This window comes from Cherax quadricarinatus, chromosome 11, assembly GCF_038502225.1.
Source record: "Cherax quadricarinatus isolate ZL_2023a chromosome 11, ASM3850222v1, whole genome shotgun sequence".
Classification (NCBI taxonomy): Eukaryota; Metazoa; Arthropoda; class Malacostraca; order Decapoda; family Parastacidae; genus Cherax; species Cherax quadricarinatus.
Window position 1 is genome coordinate 20,781,590 of NC_091302.1, and position 26,085 is coordinate 20,807,674.

At 37.9% G+C, this 26,085-nt stretch overlaps 1 protein-coding gene across 1 annotated transcript in view; it reads left to right on the top strand.

Annotated features, from left to right (window-relative positions):
* LOC128703933 (zwei Ig domain protein zig-8-like) overlaps nt 1-26,085 on the top strand; it is a 210,321-nt gene that overhangs the window by 87,504 nt on the left and 96,732 nt on the right. The window contains exons 2-3 of the mRNA XM_070083960.1: nt 3,875-4,065; nt 19,412-19,622. Coding sequence (XP_069940061.1) covers nt 3,875-4,065; nt 19,412-19,622 — 402 coding nt within the window. The remainder of the gene's footprint in view (nt 1-3,874; nt 4,066-19,411; nt 19,623-26,085) is intronic.

Here is a 26,085-nt window from a genome sequence, read left to right on the forward strand (position 1 = left end):
TTTATTTAACATGATGTCAGGCTGCGCCATCATTGGTGACCATCATGGTTGTCAACGTGACGACAAATCCTCCCATCTGAGAGCGACATCAAAGACACGAGAGAAAATGATGCACTGGGGAAAACATGGAGGAAAATATTTTTCAAATTGGGCAGCTCAGAAATACTTATCATGTCTCTGACTGACTGCTGAATAGCAACTACAGTCATGTACAGTAAGCTTCGCCTTTATGAAAAAGAAACATATGCAACATTTTATAATCTTTTATGGGAAGAGGTTTCCTTGCCCAGTAGGTTTTTTTCAGTATAATTCTGAGACATGTGGTGAAACTAATAGAAAGATGGAACAGTAACGATGTTTACATCATGGTGGGTGAGGCTTGCTTCATGGGCATGTATGTTCCTCCGTCTTCTAATAACATGTTCATTTTTCCACTATAATCTACCTTGTCCATATTACTAACACAATTGTTTTGTCTGTTTCGTAAGGTGAAGACTAGGATCTTTCCTTAACTCATGGTGTTACTTAACAAATCTTTAAGGACGATTGTGTTATAGATGTCTGAGCTCCGCTCGGACTTCTAAAACACAATTGTATTGTAATGGTCCTCTAGAGGTCCTCTATAACACAGTTGTCCTTTAAGATTTGTTAAGTTATACCATGAATTAAGGAAAGATCCTGGACTTCACCTTACGAAACAGACAAAGCAAATGCGATAGTAATTATGGACAAGGTAGATTCTAGTGGAGAATTTAACATGTTATTAGAAGACGGTGGAACTTACGTGCCTCTTAATGGTTGTGTAATTTTAAAGTATTCCATCTGTTAGCCTTGGTGAATCTAATGTAAAGACTTGGTAATAGGTTTTTGTACTGGAGCAAGTGGAGGAGGTGGTCAGGTGAAGCAGATGAAGACAGTCACATATAAGTATTACGTACCAAAGTTAATAGGCTGGTTGATCAGTGCTAAATATCCCGAAGGCTAGCCTGTATACTGACAGTAATAAAGATTTTTAGGACTAGAACCTAAAACGTTAACAGCAGTTCATTTCATGCAGGAAATTACAGACCCTCCGTGACTTATGTCCCGAGTTTCGTTCCGACGGACCGGAGGGATCTGGAAATGGATGGATGTGGGAATCATGTTAACATGATGTGTACAGGTGGTATACCTGTACAACATTCTCTTAGCCTAATAAACTTCTGTTATGACTGTCTTTTTTTTATCAACCTGCTTAATTACCTAAAGATCCATTACTTGATAGACTTCACAAATAGAACTGCTGTATGGAATGTAGCCTTGGCTAGGCCTGTCAATGTTCTTGTTACTCATTCTTTCATCACTGTAATTTTTTTTGGTTGTATGTGCGGATGTACATAAGTCGCATAGGTCAGAAGTCGGGGAGGATCTGTACTATACAGTGTCCTCACCCTCACACACTAAATGTCCGTGATTCGATCCCTGGCACGGGTGGAAACACGCCTTACACCTATTGTCCCGTTCACTTACCAAGCAAGTAGGTACCTTGGTGTTAGTCACTTCACACCTGCTGTCCCGTTCACCTAGCAGTAATTAAGTACTTGGGTCTTAGTCTCCTTACACCTGCTGTCACTGTTCACCTTAAGTAGGTGCCTGGATGTCAGTCACATTATACCTGTGTCCCTATTCACCTTTGAGTAAATAGGTACCTGGGTGTTAGTCACCTTACATCTGCTATCACAGTTCACCTAGAAGTAGGTACCAGGATGTTAATCACCTTACACCTGCAGCCCCTGTTCACATAGCAGTAAGCAGGTTCCTGGATGTTAGTCCCTTTACACCTGTTGCCCCCAGTCACCTAGAAATAGGTACCTGGATGTTAGTCACCTTACATCTGATGTCACTATTCACCTAGAAGTAGGTACTTCGGTGCTAGTCACTAGTAACTGCTGTTACTGTTCACCTAACAGTAAGTAGGTAACCTGGGTATTAGTGGACTGGTGTGGGTGGCATCCTGGGGGAGACAAGAGTGAATGACCCATTGGAAATAACACGGACAGACCTCGATGGCCCTCTCTACCCACGATTATCCTGGATAGCTAATCCTCCCTACCCTGGGTTATCTTGGGTGGCTAACCCTCCCTACCCTGGGTTATCTTGGGTGGCTAACCCTCCCTACCCTGGGTTAACCTGGGTGGCTGTTACGACTTTGATGTCGTTAACCCTTCCTACCCTGGATTATCCTTGGTGGCTAACCCTCCCTACCGTGGGTTATCCTGGACGGCTAACCCTCTCACCCTGGGTTATCCTGGAAGCTGGCTGCCTTGGATCAAAGTCTAGCGCAAGCTGGACTCCAAGGTATTGGTCCAGTGTGGTGAGTTTGGTATACCACTGCGTACCTTGTTCTAAGGTTCATAGGTTCGAGTCTCCTTCAGCCAGAGATCAGTGTTTGTGTATATTTCGCCTGCTCTCGCGAATTCCTTGCATCTACATATATATATATATATATATATATATATATATATATATATATATATATATATATATATATATATATATATATATATATATATATATATATATATATATATATATGTATATATATATATATATATATATATATATATATATATATATATATATATATATATATATATATATATATATATATATTCTTCTTCTTTCAACAAACCGGCCGTATCCCACCAAGGTGGGGTGGCCCAAAAGGAAAAATGAAAGCTTCTCCTTTTACATTTAGTAATATATACAGGAGAAGGGGTTACTAGCCCCTTGCTCCCGGCATTTTAGTCGCCTCTTACAACACGCATGGCTTACGGAGGAAGAATTCTGTTCCACTTCCCCATGGAGATAAGAGGAAATAAACAAGAACTAGAAAGAAAATAGAAGAAAACCCAGATGGGTGTGTACATATATGTTTGTACATGTATGTGTAGTGTGACCTAAGTGTCAGTAGAAGTATCAAGACGTACCTGAAATCTTGCATGTTTATGAGACAGAAAAAAAGACACCAGCAATCCTACCATCATGTAAAACAATTACAGGCTTCCGTTTTACACTCACTTGGCAGGACGGTAGTACTTCCCTGGGTGGTTGCTGTCTACCAACCCACTACCTAGCATATATATATATATATATATATATATATATATATATATATATATATATATATATATATATATATATATATATGGCATACTGCATATATATTGTATGCAATACCGACAAGATGAAGAATTAGACACGTGCAGCATCTGGGTACATTTAATTTGTAGACGTTTCGTTATCCAGTTAGTTTATCAGTACAATACAAGACCATAATGTGACGTGAGGTAAGCAGTCCTTCAACCTAGTAGCAGGTGATGAGCATCGTAGTCATAGTGAAGCACAGGCAGGAATATTGGTGTTTATATACTGGCGTCAAATGACGCTAGTATCAAATTACCTATAGTCTACTTACCATAAATTTAAATAATCACGTAACCACCACATTGGGAGAAAGTCTATCAAACAGCCCTATAGATCACACTATTTTTTTCGCAAATATCTATCCTGGAGCCTCAGATGAATGCGCAAGATATTCCTTATTAATTTAAAACAGACCTTAGATGTCAACACCTGGAAGCTTGCCTAGTTAATTACATGAAAATAAAATGTCATAGAAGTAATAATCCATCTAACACGATTAATAAGTAAGTTTATTTAGGTCCAGATACACATAAACACATGTACACAAATTATCATACATAGTAACATAAGTGTAAATTACCTAGGATAACCCCCCAAAACATTCAGTGATCAGCGAACATTCTACACATGTATCTGTATTTGAACTTATTTTGTGTGCCATGATAATGATTGCATCTTCCTGTGGCAGCGTGTTGCACCATCCTGGATGAGGAGTCTGGCAGCCACCAGCAGCAGCACCAGTACAACTCCCTGCCACCCTTCATCGACGTGTTGCCACCGGGGCCCTTCTATGATGTGGAGCGCTCTGCCAATGTCACCGCTCTGGTCGACCAGCCAGCCAAACTCAACTGCAGAGTCAACAAGATTGGCAACAGAACCGTGAGTATTAAACTACATTGTGGATAGTTAATTCACATAAAAACCAGATGCGATCTGGATAACTAGAGCTCTGAAGACAAGAGATGTATAGCCCATGATGATATTCTCTAAGTCGCTTGTTCTCTCCAAGCTGGAAATACTGATGGCAGGCGAGGATGCTGAGATGCAATACTTTCACTGCTCTTATACACTCAGTCAAGCATCTGAACCACTGAGAACGCTTGAAGTCCCTTCAGCTGTATTCCTTGGGATGCAAGAAAAGTACTTAATAATTTACACCTGGAAAATACTGGAAACGCCGTTTCCAGTCTTGAACACCGAAATTACTCCGTATGACAACGAGAGACTTGGCAAAAGGTGCAAAATACCCCCAATAAAAAGCAAGAACAGGACGAGTGTCAGAGGTCCCTCCCTCCTTCCCTCCCTCCCTTTCTCCCTCCCTCCCTCCCTCCCTCCCTCCTTCCCTCCCTCCCTTTCTCCCTCCCTCCCTCCGTGCATATGGGGAAATACCAACAAGCCTCTGGCGGTCTTCAAGAGAGAACTGGAGAAATTCCTTAAATCAATGCTGGATCAACTAGGCTGTGGCTCACGCGTTGGATTGCGAGCGGCCAACATAATAGCCTGGTTGATCAGGCCTTGATCCTCCAGAAGGCCTGGTCTGGGACTGAGCTGCAGGATCATTGATCCCATATAACGCCCTTCAGGTATCCTTCAGGTATTCAGGTGTCTGAGATAGGTATCCCTGTATCCTGTAAGCCTATTCCTAACTATTCCAATACACCGAAAAGAAATATTAGCACAGAGCGCAGTGTAAACATCAAATAAAGTCCTATATGAATGTTGATGATCTGAAGCTAATCAGAAAAGGAGTCCACAAGTCATCAAATAGAAATTAATATTTCAATTTCTTCAGTAAAAACAAAAAAAAACAGTCCCCAACCCATCCCAAAGTAACTCAATTTTTCCACTAAGAATCATCAGTTTAAGGCCCATTAAAAATAAACAATTCTCCAGTTATCGCAGTTATGTTGTGGACCGAAATCCCCAAATACATATTCACTTTAAGTTTGATCCCGCTCAAAAGCTGCGTTCTGAAGTTATTAGTGTTGAAGGTTTGATGCCACTCGAAAGAAGCATTCACAAATTATCACATGGAAATTTGTATTAAAAATTTTCCAAATTTCTTTAATAAAACAAGGAAAGTAAGACCCATACAACCCAGTATTAGGGGTTTGAAGCTGACCAGAAGAAGCATTCTCCAGTAGCTGGATGGAAACCAACATTTTTAATCAAAATGGTAAATTAAAACTTAACGTAAAATCAGTGCTCAGCTTCCATTGAGAGGAAAATACATTAGTGCTAAATGTTCGACATGTAATCCAACAGTATTTCGAATATAAAATTAACATACAACCATGAAAACGTATTATTGGCTAATTGTTTCCTAAATATCCGAATTACAATCCAAACTCCTTTTATTACTTTTAATATTACATAGGAGTGCGAGAATAAGGATAATACAGTAAAAGTCCCGGAGTTTCGACCTGCAGATTATAATGGACTTAGTGAACACCTGTTTAATCTCGACTGGGGTTATCTAGATAATAATTTTATTGAGGGTGTTCATATGATAATGAAGGGATCTGCATTTATGACTGTTTCCTTAATAATGTGCAACATGCTCAGAGTATATATTCCCCGGAGAGAAACCATGTAATATAAGAATGATCCCAAATGAATGAGTGGGAGACTAACGCATCTATTAGGAGAGAAAAGAGGAATTTATAGGCGCATCAAAAGATGAGAGGTTAACCTTATTGGCCAATAAGTTCACTGTAAAAGAGAAGTAAAAAAAAAAATGGCATTAAATAGGCTAAATGCGACTATGAAATTAAGGTTAATATTGAATCACAGACCAATTCAAAACGGTTCTTTCAAGTGTATAGGACGAAGATGAAGGAAAAAGTTGGACTGCTGAGAACTGGGGATGGAAAGCTGACTGATAATGAACAAAAAATGTGTTCTCTATTTAATGGTTGTTTACTGTCAGTCTTTACACAAGAAAACATAAATTATATAAGAACATAAGAACATAAGAATGTAGGAACACTGCAGAAGGCCTACTGGCCCATACGAGGCAGGTCCTTATCAAAACGACATCTACCTAAAGCATTAATTATTCAGTTCCTGAAGAATACAAATTAAGTAATATTACTGTCACGAGCTAAATGATTATCACACAGGTAGATAAACTGAAACAAAATAAGTCCCCGTGCCCGACAAATTATTTTCAAGGGTAATTAAAGAATGCAAGTTGGAACTTAGTCAGGCACTAACGAGCGTGAACATCAAAATGGTAAACAATACTGTAACACATGGCATCTTGGTTCAGAAAACACCTTGGACAACCTTTTCAAGTGAGAATTGTTGGATCTGAGAGGGACATGACCTCTCAGTGGCTACATTCTCACTACTACTACTACTCTGCACCTCTCCTTCCGACAGTATTTAAGTCTCCGCACTGTCGCTTGATCTTCAGATAGTTCCGGACTATGGAACTGAACTTCTCCAGGCTGAGGGACTGACAACCTCAAATTTTACGACTTCAAGGGTGATGGACTGATTACATCGTCTTCACATCTCTACTGTTCCTGCCTACTTTCTGTATTCGACTGAAGAAGCCTACTGTGTAGGCGAAACGTTTCGGAATAAAGTTGCCTAACTGTTGCCTATGTGTCTTACCTACTAACGAGCGTGTATATTGCTTCCGTCCAAACTGGTGTTGTGCCAGAGATGTGGAAGATGGCTAATGTAATTCCTATATTTAAATCAGGGGATAAGCCCATTCTATCAAATTACCGTCCAATAAGCTTGATATCTATAGCATGCAAATTATTAGAATCAATTGTATCTGATATTATCAGAAGTATAATTTGATTAATGAGTCTCAGTTAGGTTAGGTTAGGTTAGGTTCTGAGCATAAAGAAGGTCAATAAAGAAACGCATTGAAATGAGAAATAAGAAAAAAATATACAAACGGAGCTAAAACCTAGACGATTTGCAGGAACATCAAGATATATAACTGAAAAATATATAAAATTGGAACGAGCTTCGTGAATGGTAGGCAACTCCAAATACAACTTTTGAAGATGATGTGACAAGCACAAAGAAGCACTGAGACACTGCCAGGTGACTGAAAACTGAGAAACACTGTCCGTAGTTGCAACTGGATCCGTGCAAGTACAATTCGATAAATATATACGCACACACGTACTTACACGAACACTTTCATGTGCACACAAATATTCTCTCGCAAAAAAACACACACTTCTTTCTCGAAAAATGCATAAAATATATAATTCATGTGAGTGACAGCCATCATTATCATGACATGTTCTACAAAATCCTAAGAACCTCGGAGTAATTTATTTTTTTTTATATTTTGTATGGCTCGGATAAATTCCTATTTCATGGCATGTGTGCAAGAAGGTTATTCATCTTGGAGGTTTATTGACCACTTAAACCCCGCCCCTCCATCAAGGGAGGTTCCTTGTCATATGTGAAGAGCCCTTGATTAAAAGGTTCAGAGCTGGTTTCGTCCCTAACTTTCCCTGACTCAGAGCAGAAAACACCTCCAATCTCTCCAGTATATTTGTATGACATTGCTGTGTTTCCAGTGTTCTTCTGCCAACTCGAGGCTTCCTTGTTAAGTTCATTGTCAAATCAGCTGTTGGTGCTGGTATCCCGTTGCTCCACATATCAATTATAACCTGGATGAACCGGCACTGAAGAAAGTAGTGATCCAGGATCCTCTTTAAAACTTCTACATTGTGTCCAGCAATATTTCTGATATCTGCTATTAGCCGGTTAAAGTCTTGCGTCACAGCTGTACACACTTCATTCTCTTCTTCTGCCCAAGGGCTCCCTGCCCTACATTGTGTTAATCCCCACTTTTTCTTGTATCTCTCACTCTAGTAAGTTGTTATAGTATCTGCAGATTTAGAAACTGTTCTCTGGTTCATTTGACAATAAACAGATTTACGAAAATATCCTTTTTTTTTTTTTGGTGAACTTTAATTCGCCTTATTTAAGACGAAACAAGTTTTATGTACACAACTCTATGTGAATAACTACCACTGTAGCATGTCTGATGTTGTCTTCACCGACTACAATAAGTGAGTGACAGCTGTTGTGCTATGTCTGACACTGTCTTCAGTTATTTTTGCAAGACGCCAGGTATTTGCGTCAGACAACGACTGTAATATTCACTAACACGAAGAACATCCCCGTAAAACCTTCTCCAGGTTCAGCGCTTCTCGTGACTATAATAAATCAAACATCACTTGCCAAACAATTCTTCCTATAACGATATCATTTTAGCTATTCACACTAGTATACTATAACTTCAGTTATTACTACGGTCCAGCTCCTGGACCCAGGATGAGTATGAGGTATATAATAAATATATTAAAGTGACTACCGACTGAACTAAACCCACTGGCACACTGTCATCTGAAATATTAATAATGGTAGGATTGTCTAAGAAATATTAAGGTATAGATACAGATGCAACTAATGTTAAAGTTTATTGTGGCAACGTTTCGCTTTCCAGAAGCTTGACAAAGCTCCTGGAGAGCGAAACGTTGTCACAATTAAATGTCACATTAGTTACATCTGTGTTCATTTACCTACCATTTGAATTATTATCACTAATACATAATACTATCAATTGAATATGTTAATCTTCAAGTATTATTGCATTTATTTTTTGCTTCTGTGTCACTGAGGGTTCAGACGCCCAGTCCGAAAATTCCCGATAGGGTTCAAAAATTCTCCCCCCCCCCCAAAAAAAAAAAATAGTAGAGAATATTTTCTGGAGGTAATAAAATAAAAAGTACGAAATTTGATAAAAAAAAATTGACGAAATTACGCTCTCACGAATTTTGCTGTGTCAGTGATTTTTACGCATAGGCGATTTTACCCATTTTCAATCCTATTTTCGGCCAATTACATTGTTTCGTTAGACCAAAGTCTTAGCTATTTCATTAGGATGTGTTTCATTTGATCTATTGAGCACAAGAGATAGCCCAGTCAACTATTTCAGCTTCCTAATAAAGTGATTGGAAAATGGCAATTTGGCCAGTTTCACACAAAGTTCAAAATATTCCAATTTAAAAATAGTGCCCAGAATAAACACTGCATACATTCCTGGCACTAAAATAACATTTCCTCTGTTTATGAGTTACGTTTTCAGACTTTACACACGAATTCCATTTTGATTTTTTATTCACATAAAGAATTTTGATTCACACCAAAAAAATAGAATATTTACTGTTATGAAATATTGTAATAATTGTATAAATAATATCAGCGCATTTGTAAACGCACATTAGACCCACCAGTTGACGTATATTGTACGCGTGATGTGATTTGTTTGCTTTCGAACATCGGCAAAAATCGTATATTTCTGCTAATTTGAGCTCAATTTCAAGCTATTTTGAGTACTAAAACTAATCAAAATCATCTCTATTTCTGTAATATATCTTCCATTCTATCATATGAGACCACGAAACCTTGAATCCCACAGTAGAAAACAAACGAAAATACTCTGCAATGTTGCTGTTTTAATCCAAAAACATGGTAACAGTTTTTTTTTCTCTTATTATGTACTGCTGCAGGATTTGTTTTACATTGTGCATACTTACCACAAAGATGCATTCTCTTATACCTAGGTCCAAATGTAAAGCTCACAGCTTATCTGAGTGGGCTAAGCTCATGACCTAGTATTACGGCTTGGACCCTGGCTTGGGCCCTGGCTTGGACCCTGGCTTGGACCCTAGCTTGGACCCTGGCTTGGACCCTGGCTTGGACCCTGGCTTGGACCCTGGCTTGGACCCTGGCTTGGACCCTGGCTTGGACCCTAGCTTGGACCCTGGCTTGGACCCTGGCTTGGACCCTGGCTTGGACCCTGGCTTGGACCCTGGCTTGGACCCTGGCTTGGACCCTGGCTTGGACCCTAGCTTGGACCCTGGCTTGGACCCTGGCTTGGACCCTGGCTTGGACCCTGGCTTGGACCCTGGCTTGGACCCTGGCTTGGACCCTAGCTTGGACCCTGGCTTGGACCCTGGCTTGGACCCTGGCTTGGACCCTGGCTTGGACCCTGGCTTGGACCCTGGCTTGGACCCTGGCTTGGACCCTAGCTTGGACCCTGGCTTGGACCCTGGCTTGGACCCTGGCTTGGACCCTAGCTTGGACCCTGGCTTGGACCCTGTCTTATTCCTCAGTATCCGATATACAACTAAATTTACTGATTCATCTTAGTATTTTCACAAAGTCCCATGTTGAAGAAATTTAGTGGTGAAGTCTCCATAGTGTATTGCTTTAGGTTTAAACTCCCCAGTGTGGGAATATGTTATCAACATATTCCTACACTGGTAGAAACCTGGATTTTTTAGGTATAAATCTGCACCGTTACACTAATTCAAAGGTTTCTAATTTCAGTGAGGTATAGCATGTTGGCTTCCTGTTATTCTCCCATCTTATACGTTGTGACAACTTGTCTGCGTCCGGGAAGGATCACTTGTACTGCGCCTCTGTCCTCTCCGTTGTTCCTGATGGTAGCAACAGCACCTGAGATTTTTCATTTCATTTCTCAATTTCCTTAAATGCAAACTTCCTGTATAAATACATGCAAGAATGTAAGAAAGTTTAAACTGATATTATACCCCCTAGTGGCTTATTATATATATATATATATATATATATATATATATATATATATATATATATATATATATATATATATATATATATATATATATATATATATATAAATATATATATATATATATATATATATATATATATATATATATATATATATATATATATATATATATATATATATATATATATGTATATATGCAATAAGATCACAGTAAACAGGTGATTTTAAAATATGCAAAACAACCACTGTGAAAGAGTAGTGAAATTCCAAGCGCTTTTGTGACAACTCACATTGTCAAGGAACTATGAAAGTAATACATCAAAGGAAGGCAATTAAAGGGCTTAGACTACACCTCACAGTCAACCCCCACAACAAAGAAACACCTGACGCGCGACAATACCGGACTCATAAGAAAAGAGGAACACTGTAGTAAGTCCGCTGGTCGAACTAGACAGGTCCTCACGACAATATATATATATATATATATATGTGTGTGTGTGTGTGTGTGTGTGTGTGTGTGTGTGTGTGTCGTGCCGAATATGTAAAACTGGTCAATTAGCAAGAACTCAATTAAAATTAAGTCCTTTCTAAAATTTTCTCTTATACGTTTAAAGATATACTTTTTTCATTAATGTTAATGTAAAAATTTTTAATTTTGCACCAAAAGAAACTTAGAAAACTTACCTAATCTTATTATAACAAGAACAATTTATTTTAGCCTAACCCAACTAAATATATTTTAGATTTGTTTACAATAATTTAATACTAAATAAACACAGTGAAATACATATTTTTCGTTAGGTTCAGAATGATTTTGGCGAAATTATTGCATACACAATTTTCGCTTGTCCTATATGGCAACATGAGCGTTGCTATTTAAGCCAAGATCGCAAGTTCTGCCTATTCGGCACGACATATATATATATATATATATATATATATATATATATATATATATATATATATATATATATATATATATATATATATATATATATATATATATATATATATATATATATATTAAATATAGGGAAGTACCACCTCTATAGTTGGATTGGGGACCCTCATCCTTAGAGAAGACAATAAACGTACCTCAGGGAAAACTCAAGGTTCTCCCCGGAGCTGTTTGAATATTTTCTTCTCTTACCACCCCTTATATTTTATATTCTATATGAACATTTATTAATAAACAGAATACATGTGCAGAAAAACACAAACATGAATACAATGGCAAAATGTATCAAAGATCATGAGTTTCCTCCAGCTCTTCCGAAGCCGGACGCGAGCCAAGTATGCAGCAAGCATTTCCCCTCTGGATGGCTATGCTGAGGCGCTGGAACATGAAAGTGGCTGCCCTTGGGTCCCTGGTGGTGTCGATGAGTCTGGAACCCAATTCTTTAAGGAAACGTGTGGCATTTTTTCCCCATAATCCTAAGGTCTCTGATCCCACTGGGACAAATTGATACTGTTGGCTTATGTCCCTGTACTTACTGATCTTGTACTCCTCCCTGTGGTCAGCAACTCCTCCCTGTCGCCCAACACTGTGATGGATACAGGTGTCAGCCAGTCCCGTGCTAAGAGCTTGCCATTCTTCCAAGGATAGATGGTGATCCCTTCAGGGCGGTTTGCTGGATTGTGGGTATTGTTGGCTGCTAGTGATCGGGGCTCCCTCTCGGCTGGGCATCCAGCAGTAGCAAGGGTTCTATTAATGATGTCGTTGACCTCATTGTGTCTTGGTTTTGGAACAGTTAAGACCATGTAGACCGTATTGGTCTGCTTGCGCTTCACCGCAAATACATATATATTCTGTGTAAATTGGGGCAGTAAGGCGCAGAGACACTGCAATACGGAGGGTTATATATATATATATATATATATATATATATATATATATATATATATATATATATATATATATATATATATATATATGTGTGTGTGTGTGTGTGTGTGTGTATATATGTGTGTATATATGTAAATATATATCAATAACAACACTGCGACTAGCCAAGGGTTCGAACCCATGTCGTTTTGAGCTGCCTCATGGTGAGCGAAACTCACATGGTGCACTAACCACACATGACAAAGCAACTCTACAAGAATCAAGCACCCAGCAGAGCTAGGTGTTTTACCTTGATCAGAGGACATACGGTAATGTGGGTGCCTCTGAGCTAATTTCATTCTACTCCCCGTTTGGTGTACTAGCCTCCACCAGCAGTCTATATGTTATTGTAACCACGAACAAGTGATATTTAATCAATAACAAGGTAAACACCTAGCTCTGCTGGGTGCTTGATTCTTGTAAGATTGCGTGGTCCTGTGGGTTAGAGTGTCATGTGATTCTCGCTCACCATGAGGCAGGCCAAAACGACATGGGTTCGAATCCTGTTTAAATACCACTTGTTCGTGGTTATATATATATATATATATATATATATATATATATATATATATATATATATATATATATATATATATATATATATATATATATATATATATATATATATATATATATATATACACGTATATATATATATATATATATATATATATATAAATATATATATATATATATATATATATATATATATATATATATATATATATGCAATAAGATCACAGTAAACAGGTGATTTCAGAATATGCAAAACAACCACTCTGAAAGAATAGAGAAATTCCAAGCGCTTTCGTGACTACTCACATTATCAAGGAACTATGAAAGTAAAGCATCCAAGGAAGCTATATAAGGGGTCTGGCCAGCACCTCACTATCAGATCCCACAACGGTTAAACACCTGACGCGCGCCGACCCAACTTGGATAGGTCCTTTGCACAACTCACCCACAAACTATTCTACCCAAGAAAATTTAAAAATTATTATTTGTCCAGTGTATTATTAAATTCTTCCCAAATTCTATTAATTATAAATGGATATAATTTATATAAACCAAAGGAAATATTCATATTATTGTCAAAACTGCTTTTTATGAAACAAGATTCAATTATATTCCTGTCGACCATGGACTTGCTTGATACTACTTTCTCAACTTTTTGAAAGTCAATTGGATGGTTAAAATCTCTTACAGAATAAATAGAGCATTTTAATCTTGTCCAGTTCTAATGCAATATTTATGTTGTTTTAATCTTAGTTCGAGATTTTTACCAGTTTGACCGTAATAAACTTTATCGCAAATTTTACAAGGAATCTTATAGACACATCCATCAGCATTTTGGGGGGAATTCTTTATCAAAAGTTTTTTTACTGTATCAAGATTTTTGAATACAACTTTAATATTAAAAGTCTTAAGAAGAGAAGGCATATCAACCAAGTTTTCATGGTAAGGGAGAACCAACATATTTTTAGTTGAATAAGGCTGGTTGTCCCTTTTTGGATTGTAAAAAGTATTTCTAGCAACTTTAAAAGATTTATCAATTACATTTCTTGGGTATTTTAAATCATTACCTATTTCATAAATTTTGGATATTTCCTCATCTATGAACTCAGGACTACAAATTCGTAAAGCTCTCAAAAACATTGATGAGAAAACAGACAGTTTGACTCTATCTTGATGGGAGGAATAATAGCGGACATAGGAACAGTTATTTGTAGGTTTTCTGTAAATTTTAAATTTGAATTCATTATTACCCTTAATAATTAAAACATCTAGAAAAGGCAATGAGTTATTTTCTTCAAACTCAACAGTAAAGTTTATAGAATGGGCTAAGCTATTTAATTTTCCAAGGAAATGGTGTATATCTACATTTTTGGGCATAAGACACAAAATATCATCAACATATCTGAACCATTTAGCTCTATTAGGGAGGATTGTGTAAAGCAACCTTGTTTTAAAAAATCCATGTATAGGTTACTAAGAACAGGTGTTTAACCGTTGTGGGATCTGATAGTGAGGTGCTGGCCAGACCCCTTATATAGCTTCCTTGGATGCTTTACTTTCATAGTTCCTTGATAATGTGAGTAGTCACGAAAGCGCTTGGAATTTCTCTATTCTTTCAGAGTGGTTGTTTTGCATATATATATATATATATATATATATATATATATATATATATATATATATATATATATATATATATATATATATATATATATATATATATATATATATATATATATATATATATATATATATATATATATATGTATATATATATATATATGTATATATATATATGTATGTATATATATATATATATTTATATATGTATATATATATATATTTATATATGTATATGTATATATTTATATATGTATATATATATATATTTATATATGTATATATATATATTTATATATGTATATATATATATATATATGTATATATATATATATTTATATATGTATATATATTTATATATGTATATATATGTATATATATTTATATATGTATATATATATATATATATATATATATATATATATATATATATATATATGTATATGTATATATATATATATATATATATATATATATGTATATGTATATCTATATATATATATATGTATATATATATATATATATATATATATATATCTTTCTATCTATATGTATATATATATATATTTATATATATATATATATATATATATATCTCTATTTATATTTATATATATATATATATATATATATATATATATATATATATATATATATACATGTATATATATATATATATAGCCAATACTGTAAATACCGAATTACAGAAAATATCTACCTGGATGAGAACTAACAAACTTACACTAAACATTGACAAAACCTACTTCATTCAGTTTGGTAACAGAGCTACAGATGTCCCTCTTAACATAATGATAAACGGATCACCTATCACAAAGCTAACAGAGGGAAAATTCTTAGGTATCCACCTTGATAATAGACTCAAATTTCATACACATATACAACAAATTTCTAAGAAAATTTCCAAGACTGTAGGCATACTATCGAAGATACGGTACTATGTTCCACAGTCAGCCCTCCTGGCCCTATATCACTCTCTTATTTACCCCTATCTCACCTATGGAATTTGTGCATGGGGCTCAACAACAATTAACCATCTCAGACCACTAATTACCAAACAAAAGGCTTCAGTTAGAATGATAACAAATTCTCACTACAGGCAGCACACTCCACCAATATTCAATACACTAAACCTACTCACCATACAAAACATCCATACTTATTACTGCACCTATTACATACATAGAACACTTAACTCTGATATTAACCCTCCCCTCAAACATCTCCTTGCCAACCTCAACAGAACACATGACCATAACACAAGGCACAGATCACTCTTTGATGTTCCTCGTGTCCATCTCACACTATGCAAAAACTCAATGCACATAAAAGGCCCTAAAATCTGGAATTCATTACCTGTAAATATAAAAGAAACACTACCTGTTTATAAATTCAAGTCTCTTCTCAAAGATCACTTACTCACCCAAAACCAAATAAATACTGAATAACTGAACCATATAAATTGTATATCTTAAATGTTTCTCACAATTATATCACATAAATGTTAAACCTAAAACCCAATCTAACTTTATTATTTTTTAAATACACTACCTAACAGAATACTCCATATGACTGAATGTACAACAATGCATGCAACCATATGACCTGTCTTTGTAATACTCACTTGTGCTTTATAGTAATCTGTTTACAATAATGTTTTATCACTGATTTCATCATTGCTTAGTTAATTTTAAGCCAGCCCGTAATGCTATGCATAGTATAAGTGGCTTTGGCATGCTGCTCTTATCTGTATTTTTTTGTACCTCTGTATGTGTGCTCAAATTGTAAATAAATAAATAAATAAATATATATATATATATATATATATATATATATATATATATATATATATATATATATACATATATATATATATATATATATATATATATATATATATATATATATATATATATATATATATATATATATATATATATATATATATAAATAACAAAAAGGCACAATACCGTGACTGGAACAATACACAAATAACCCGCACATAAAAGAGAGAAGCTTACGACGACGTTTCGGTCCGACTTGGACCATTGACAAAGTCACACTAACAGAGGTGGAGCAGGACGGCTATATATAGGCAGGAAGAGGTGGTAGTTGTAGTAGTAGTAGTAGTAGTAGTAGTAGTAGTAGTACAAGAATTGTATATAATACCGACAGGATGAAATTAAGACACATGCACAACACATATTCTCTCCGTCCCTTAGACATCAAGCTTACCTTCCGCCAGACTAACACTCTTCGCACTAATCTCGTTCATACCTCTCCTCCCTCTACAGATGTTCCTGGTGTCTACTCTATTTCTTGCTCCTCCTGTCCTCTTCAATACTTTGGAGAAACTGGTCGATCTCTTTCTGACAGACTTAGGGAGCACAAAAATAGTGTTAGGCTTGCCGACGCTAACAATGCTCTTTTCTGTCACGTCAGAGATCATAGCCATCCTATTGACTGGTCTTCTGCTAAAACTGTCTTCCCTACTTCCAACTCGAACAGTCGCCGTCTAGTTGAATCCTCTCTAATACACAACTTTCCTTGTTAGGTAAAGTCCATCACCCTTCACCCATCACCTAACAACCTGTCGGTATTGTATACCATTTTGATGTTCACAACTTTCCTTGTATGAAGCTTAGCCCTGGCTTCGTCTCTGTAGATGCCTTCCTCTCCCACTACATTGTAAAATGCTCCAAACTTCAGAACACCCGTGACTTAACCTGAATCCTCACTTTTCTTTTTCTTTTTCTTCTTCCTCTTCCCCTTTCCTCTCTCTTTTCTCCTCTGGGTTGTCTTTCTCTCTCCTGTCTCGTGTTTCTGTTCCTTCTTCATTTATTTTATTTCACCACTTCCCCTTTCACGCACCTCTGTGCGCTTGCTCTCCCTCTGGGTATCTAGCTCTCTTGCAGTGCTCCCCTTCCTTTGTATTTGACTGGCTCGTCTTCCTTATTTCCCACTTCTTCCGCTACCACTACTACTACCTCTTCTTCTTCTACTACAACTACTGTTGAAATTAAGACACATGTGCGGCGTCTGGCTGTCTTTGTTGTGGACGTTTCGCCATCCAGTGGCTGGCTGGATGGCGAAACGTCTACGATGGGGATGCCCGGGTGTTGTGCATGTGTCTTAATTTCATCCTGTCGGTATTATATACAATTCTTGTACTACTACTACTACTACTACTACTACTACTACTACTACTACCACCTCTTCCTGCCTATATATAGCCGTCCTGCTCCACCTCTGTTAGTGTGACTTTGTCAATGGTCCAAGTCGGACCGAAACGTCGTCGTAAGCTTCTCTCTTTTATGTGCGGTTATTTGAAATGACATCTATTATCTGTTATTTATCATTCTCAAAATTTATAAAAAATATTTTGATTTAATGAACCTAATTTAATGGTATATTTATAGTACACAAAGTTGGTTTTTCAGTATACCTGAATATGGAAATATAAACACATATATAGTATAATGTGATCCTTTATTGACAATGTTTCGCCCACACAGTGGGCTTTTTCAGTCACTTGAAAAAACCCACTGTGTGGGCGAAACGTTGTCAATAAAGGATCACATTATACTGCATATGTGTTTATATTTCCATTGTGTCGGTATTTTATACCATTTATTTCCATACTTGAATATACACAGAGACTTCGGAAGTGACTAATTCTTTTAATGTTATAATTGCTTATGAGTTAAAAGTAGTTGACTTACTTTTTAACAGATTCCTGTACATACAAAGTCTTACAAGACAATCTGTTACAAGGTTGTAAACATCGAGAGGTTTGTCTCTCTCCACGAAATATGTTGAGAGTTTAGTCACTAGTTTAGGAGAGATTAAGGTATTCATAACTGATGGTGTGCAGGTGACTTCCAGCAGTAACAGTTTTGAGTGTTATTTATAGGCTTTCAAACCTGTTAAGGGCATCAATATTGTATTAACAGTAAATCTGTCACGAGAGTTACACTGTGTCCAACATTTCACTAACTCTGTGAGCAATATGTCAGAAGATTCATTTAGCTTTGGTAACATACACGAGGATCTTATGAAGACGTGCAATATATTCATCAACTTCAGAGGAGAAATATTCCATAAATTCTATTTGTAGAACCATAAATCCCATCTCCTGTAGGATTTCAAGGCATCACCCATCTCTAGGAATGCAAGGCGTCACAAATCTCCTCTAGGATAGCAAGGCGTCACCCAGCTCCTCCTGGACTGCGAGGCGTCACTCAGCTCCTCTAGGATTGCATGGCATCACCCGTTCCTCTACGATTGCAAGGCGTCACCCATCTCCTCTAGGACTGCAAGGCATCACCCATCTCTAGAAATGTAAGGCGTCACAAATCTCCTCTAGGATTGCAAGGCGTCACCCAGCTCTTCTAGAATTTCAAGGCGTCACCCAGCTCCTCTTGGACTGCGAGGTGTCACTCAGCTCCTCTAGGATTGCAAGGCGTCACCCAGTGCGTAACATTAATTACTCACTAATACATGTGTATCCTTCCCACAGGTGTAATGACAGTCGCCAGACTGTAACGTTGTTCGTTTTACTAATAGGTGTATTCCCACAGGTGTCGTGGCTGCGGCATAGAGACACACACCTGCTGACGGTAGGGCCGTACACATACACCAGCGACCAGAGGTTCAGAGCAGTGCACACTGCAGGCTCCGAGGACTGGGCGCTCACTGTTAAGTTCGCACAAGTGAGAGACTCTGGCATGTATGAGTGTCAAGTGTCCACCACGCCTCCCATGAGGCACTACATCTGGCTCACAGTCGTAGGTGAGTGTATGTATGCTTGAGTGTATGTATTCTTGAGTGCATGTATGCTTGTAAAATTACCAAACACAGTCTTTGCCGTCAGGATGCCATTGAAAATAAACTACGCCTATTGACTCTCTTGCGATATACTGAGTCACTAATCGTCCTGGTTAATAATCAGAATAATATCGTATTGAGATGACCATTCAGTGTGCCGCAATATCAGTGACGCTGCTTGCTTGTCATTGCTTGTATTATTGATCCGAGTCTGCAGCTACAACTAGCTTGCAAGATTTATATTCAATTATGTATCACTATAGAAGTCTAAAGCAGCAGCAGCAGCTTACGAGTGTTGGAATGAGTGGTGGTATACCTAGAGCATACCTGGAGAGTGTTCCGGGGGTGAACGACCCCGCTGCCCGGTCCATGACCAGGCCTGTCGGTGGATTAGAGTCTGATGAACCAGGCTTGAACACAGTTTGTACAGTAGTTCTACAACAGCAGTGACAGCTGGCTTACGAGCTGTGGTGAGCAGAGTCTGCTGAACATCAGCAGGACGACAGCAGCAATGACTGGTAGCTTACGAGTGCTAGACTGAGTAGTGGTGAAGAGAATCTACCTGACAACAGCAGTAAGTCTACAGCAGCACTTCTCTCTTACCTGCACACGTGTATCCCCGAAGATATTCTATTAAGTTACTGACAGAATTATTTGTTTTTTCGTTTTCTTCATTGTTTATTTTCGCATATCACTTGAGAATGCCTCAGTCGATCAGTTTCAACTCTTCAAGGTTACTGACCGTAGCTAAAAAAAGGTGTCTTGCAACTATTAGGATGTGTCTTTTTGTGGATTTTAAAAAACCATTCCAGATTTACGTTTCAGTGCAATATCTGTAGAAAGCTTCTTCTGATCAGCTTCAAACTTCAGACGCTAATGTTTCCGCACTGTGCCCCGTGGCCTGGTGGCAAAAGCTCTCGCTTCACACGGTGAATGTCTGGGTTAGATTCCCGGCGAAGAGTTGGAAACATCGGACGTGTTTCCTTACACAGGTTGTCCATGTTCACCCATCAGTATAATGGGTACCTGGATGATAGTCGACTGGTGTGGGTCGCATCCTGGGACAAAACTGACCTAATTTACCGGAAATGCTCAGCTTTCTCTATAGTAGTATGTCATTGTTGTCAACTAGGACTGTATACCTTGTACTTGTATTAAATAAAGATATTATTATTATTAAAATAAGGAGAAGGTGTGAGTTGACAGTGGACTGTAGTTGCCAGTATATCAGTCTAACTTATACAATAACGGGGAAAGGTCTCTGCCAAATAACTCATCTAAACATCATAAGTTGACTGTTGCAAGTTATGAAAGGATGATTCTCTATATATTTAGACTGTGTGGTTGTATATTTACCAGTTCACCAACATTGTTAATAATTTTAAAAATGTTAGATACTGTGTAATAACTCCAGAGTGCCTCATTTGCATTGTTATTGGCCCGTTTAAGTTCCCATTTGCCAGTTTTATGAAACATGTTTTAGCCCAGAGTCGCAGGCGATATCTACAGGAGCAATTTTTTTTATCCGCTTCTAACCTTAAACGTTGATGGATCTTACCTTAAGGAAAATTCAGAATAATCTTGGGCTGCATAGGTGTCAATGTGGCAAATTTATGGAAGAAATTGCAAAACTGGAATAATGGTTTACTTGCGATAGCTGGTGAATGTTTTAACCGACCGGTTTCAAACCCTCAACATTTAGAAGTTTAGAATACACTGGAATGCTGTAAATCGCAAGGGTTTTCTTCGTCTCTTCAGCTGTATTTGTCTGGCATGAAAAGACACTTTCTATAAAAAAAAAAAAAAAGATATATTTCGGTGGCTGCGTGATCCGAGATGGACATCCCCGTATTGTGCAACCCCAGCCCACTGTGCCTCAGTGCAGCATGAGTTAATAACGCAGTTAAATATTAGCACTGAAGATTTGAAGGGAATTAAAAGGAATTCACAAATCATCATTTAGAAACAAATATCCAGCTTTCTTCAATAAAAATGCAAAATTAGGACATACACAGCCTATCACACAGCCTATCACACAGCCTATCACACAACCTATCACACAGCCTATCACAGCCTATATTTAATTCAAACCAACCAGAGAGACCAAAGACATTAATATCCTAAAATATAAAATCACATTAAGCTTGAAACATCATAAAAGTTGCATCATCAAGTTACCAAATGATGATTTGGGAATTCTTTTTAAATCCCGTCAGATCTTCAATGCTATTTAACTGTATTATTAACTTAGTCTGTATTCTGAAGCTAATCAGATTCGACACAAATTATCGCATAAGTTGTGGGAAATACTGTATATTTTCCGAAAATACAGTGTATTTTATATGTAAATTGATGGAATACATTGTAGTTAATAAAAATTAATTTGTAAATGGAAAAATGAACCAGCGACGGTGGGTTAACGTCGCTTGGGAGAGACGCCATTGTTTTGAATTGGGCAAAGACACACTAGTGAAATGTGCATAAATTTCGTCGCTCTGGAAGTTAAATTGTGGTTGAAACCTCCCAAATAGGAGCCGAAATTGTTGGATTTGCAGTCCTGCAGAACGTGAGAATTAGGCAACTGGACAGGACTCTGTAATTAGATGGGAATAGGATAAATTAACCCAGGTGATGTCTATATTTATGTTGAAATTCTGGCCAGTATTTTCTTCATATTTTAGTCAGGGGTTTGTGTATGACACATCAAGTAATCTCCAGACAAATTGATGAGCGTTATTATTATAAATTCTCCTTCAGCGTATATGTAGTCATTTATTAAATTTAACAAACAGTCCACATATTGATATTAATGTACCAGAATTCGTGGTGATGTATATTTCATTTGAAATTAATATAGGTCCAGAGTGACTTGTGGAGATATGAGTGAAGTAGGTATCGAAGGAGGACATTTTTTGCGACCTAGCATGTCCTAAAATTCCTACATGACTCTGTAACCTTGATAAAGAATAATTATCTTTGTTACTTTTATAAAATTACTAGTATGTATCTAATGAGATTCATCCAGGCAATTTTTAACATTCCACATAAGTAGTATTTCAGTTTTTTTTTTCAAATTTCTTCCAGAAAAAGGCAAATTTGGACTCATTAGGCTAAATTTAATCCAGACTTTTCTCCAAGTAAGACAGACCAACTTTTAAGAAAATAAGTATAGGATTTTTATTTTTGCCTGTTAGAAAAAATATTTGACTTTGATATTTTTTAAGATTTCAATTGTATATGTTAAAAAAAGAAACATGACCAAACGGGGAAATATGGTGAGTGAGGCAGCATTAGTGAAGATGCAAAATCGAAATCTAAGTTGGTACAGTAAGTCAGTTTCAGTTATAATGTCAAAGAGAAAGTCTGTGTTAAAGGCGGGATTTTCAGTGAGGAAGTTAGAGTGAGTTCTGATGTTGTAGATGATAAAAGTGAGTTTTGCATGTTTTCTGATAGATTATACATTCTATCATTATTTGATTAACTGGGAAGGCTACCAGGCAATCTTCTCAGAGAAATGCTAAGTGTCATACCTTTCACCACTACGGTGTTCTTCACCAACTCCAAGGCTGAGCGACTGATTACCTCATCTTTGGTATATAGTTCTACTGTCTACCAGTTATGTACTCGAATTTGTTTTGATAAAGCGAAACGTCTATAATAAAGAAACAAATGTTGCACATGTGTCTAATTCTTTTCTTAATATTATGATCTATTTACATTGTATCAGAAACAGCTCGAAGCATCTGTTAAAACTTCGAGAAACTGAGTCTCAGGTGAGCCTATGTGTATGTCAGCCAAGCGCATAGGCGATAGTAGGTTGAATCAGTCCATTTTGAATCACTGTTGGTGCACTAGGACAGAAAAATTCTCCTGGCAATTACCAATAACAAGGGAGTGGACTTTCTTTCTGTCAAAGTGTTGCTTGCAGATGAGAGTGCTCGTAATACCTTAAGGAAGTGACCAACAACAGTAACAAGCAGTATTCGATCGCTTGCAGCTTTGAAGAATAAGTGTAAAAGTTCTAAGGATGAATGTCGACACTGCCACTGCAAACTCTGGTGGTCACTTTGCATGCCACCGTGTGCTCCTAAAGTTAAAGTTGCATAAACACCAGCTTTGTTTTGTATGCATGATCTACAACATGGAGCTAGCTGTGAATCTCTTGCGACCTACCCTCCTTCACTCCTCAGCCTGATTACCTGGACCTTGACTGTTGTTTTCCTCCTTATGTAGCTGTACAACAGCTTCGGGTCAAATTTGGCTTTCGTTGCTATGTCATTTTCGTATTGTCGTTGGGCCTCCCTTCCTATTTCTTCCGTTCTCTAGCACACTTGGTTTTGGCCTCCCTACACGTTTTGGTAAACCAAGGGTTCATCCTGGCTTTCTCGTTATTTCTGTTACCCTTTGGTACAAACCTCTTCTCAGCTTTCTTGCATATTATTGTCATATATTCCATCATCTCGTTTACAGACTTCCCTGCCAGTTCTCTGTCCCACTGAACAGGTGCAGGAAATTCTTTATACCTGCGTGGTCCCCTTTCTTGTAGTTTGGCTTCATTTGTCTGGCCCATCCTGCTTCCCATTCCACTTGTAACTTTGCTATGTATATCGAAGCTCAGAACCACTTGGTCACTGGCCCCTAGGGGTTTTTCATATGTGATGTCCTCATTATCTGCACTACTCAAAGTGAATACTAAGTCCAGTCTCGCTGGTTCATGCTCTCCTGTCTCTCTGGTAGTGTCCCTTATGTGTTGGTACATAAGGTTTTCCAGTACCCCCTCCATCATCTTAGCCCTTCATGTTTCTGGGCCCCCAAGTGGCTCCAGGTTCTCCCAGTCGATTTTTCTGTCACCCATAATCAGCAGCTTTGCTCTGCTCACATGAGCCCCTCTGGCCACTTTAGCCAGTGTGTCAACCATCGCTCTATTACTCTCATCATACTCTTGCCTTGGCCTCCTGCTGTTCTGTAGTGGGTTATTCATCACTGCAATTACCACCTTGGCATCTCCAGACTGAAGTGTTCCTATTATGTAATCTCTTGCTTCTCTGTCTCCTCTCTCCAGCTCATTAAAATCCCATCGGTTTTTGATGAGCAATACCACTCCTCCACCCCTCCTGTTCCCTCTGTCTTTCCTCAGGTGTTGATATCCCCTTGGAAAGATGGCATCTGTTATCAACCCTGTGGGCTTGGTTTCTGTGAGAAATATAATGTCCGGTGGTGCCTCTTTGACTCTTTCATGCCACTCCTCCCATTTATTCATTATTCCATAAGCGTTGGTGCACCATACCTTCAGCTTCCTCTCCAACAGTGTTTTGTGGGTCTGTGAGGGTGAGGGACCTGGCAGTGAGCTGTAGGATTCTGCAGTGTAGTGTGGGGTGGGGGCTGTAAGTGTGGATTGTGGTTTGTGTTGGGACAGCACGTATGGAAGTGCAGTTCTGGGGGTGGTTCTGTGTGCTTGTGCTTGTGCTTGTGCTTGTTGCACTGCCCTGCTCTGGCTGTCCTCTGCTGATTTTGTCTTTGTCTCTCTTCATAGCCCCTTTTGCTTTGGTGTCCTCTCCCTCAGTTGCTGTTGTTCTGTTTTTGTTCTGTCTCGGCCTAGGAACACCCTCTTGTATGTTGACGATTTCTTCAGCAGTGGTTTCTCTTTCAGGAGCCTGATTCACACTGTTTCTGTCTTGAAATTTTCCCCTTCAAGTACTTCCCCTATTCCCTGAAAATTTATTATCTTAGTCATGTCCTCTTCACCTATTTCTTGATGATGTTTTCAATCTCATGGTTTTTCTTCCTGCCATCTTTCATTGTGTGTCCTCCACTCACTCTCCTGAAGCCCATGAATAAATACTGATTTCTCCCTCTCCTCCTCCCATTGCCTTTCCCTCTGTGTCCTGGTTCCCATTTGTACATGACCATTTTCTCCCTTATTTTTTTCTGTAGCTCGTGGTGGCATGGTCGTGCCTCTGCAAGTGATCTATCCCCCTCTCCACCTTCTCCCCCCTCCTTTACTACTATCCTTGCTCCCAACTGCTCTCCCCCTTCATTCTTCGGCCCTGCCTGGTGGGCTGATAGGGCCTTAGTGTAAGTTATGTCTCTTTCATTTCTGTTGGGCTTCTCATTCAGTAGGGGTATACCAGCTTCAGATGCTATGTCTCCTCTGGGCAATACCCCTGTAACTCGCTTCAGCCTAATTACCTCATTTTCTAGGGGCCCATATCCTGGCTTCTGCAGCTTCAACTTGTGACTCCCATTTCTTCATCTCCTCCTCCATCCTCTTTTCCAATTTCACAGAAAGCTCTGCCTCCATCCTTTTCTTCATTTTCGCAGAAAACTCACCTAGTTTGCTCTCCCACTCTTGTTCCATTCTTTTACCTTGGTCTTCCATCCATTCTTCCTTACCAGAATCATTCTCGTCGAATTACCTGAGCCTTCC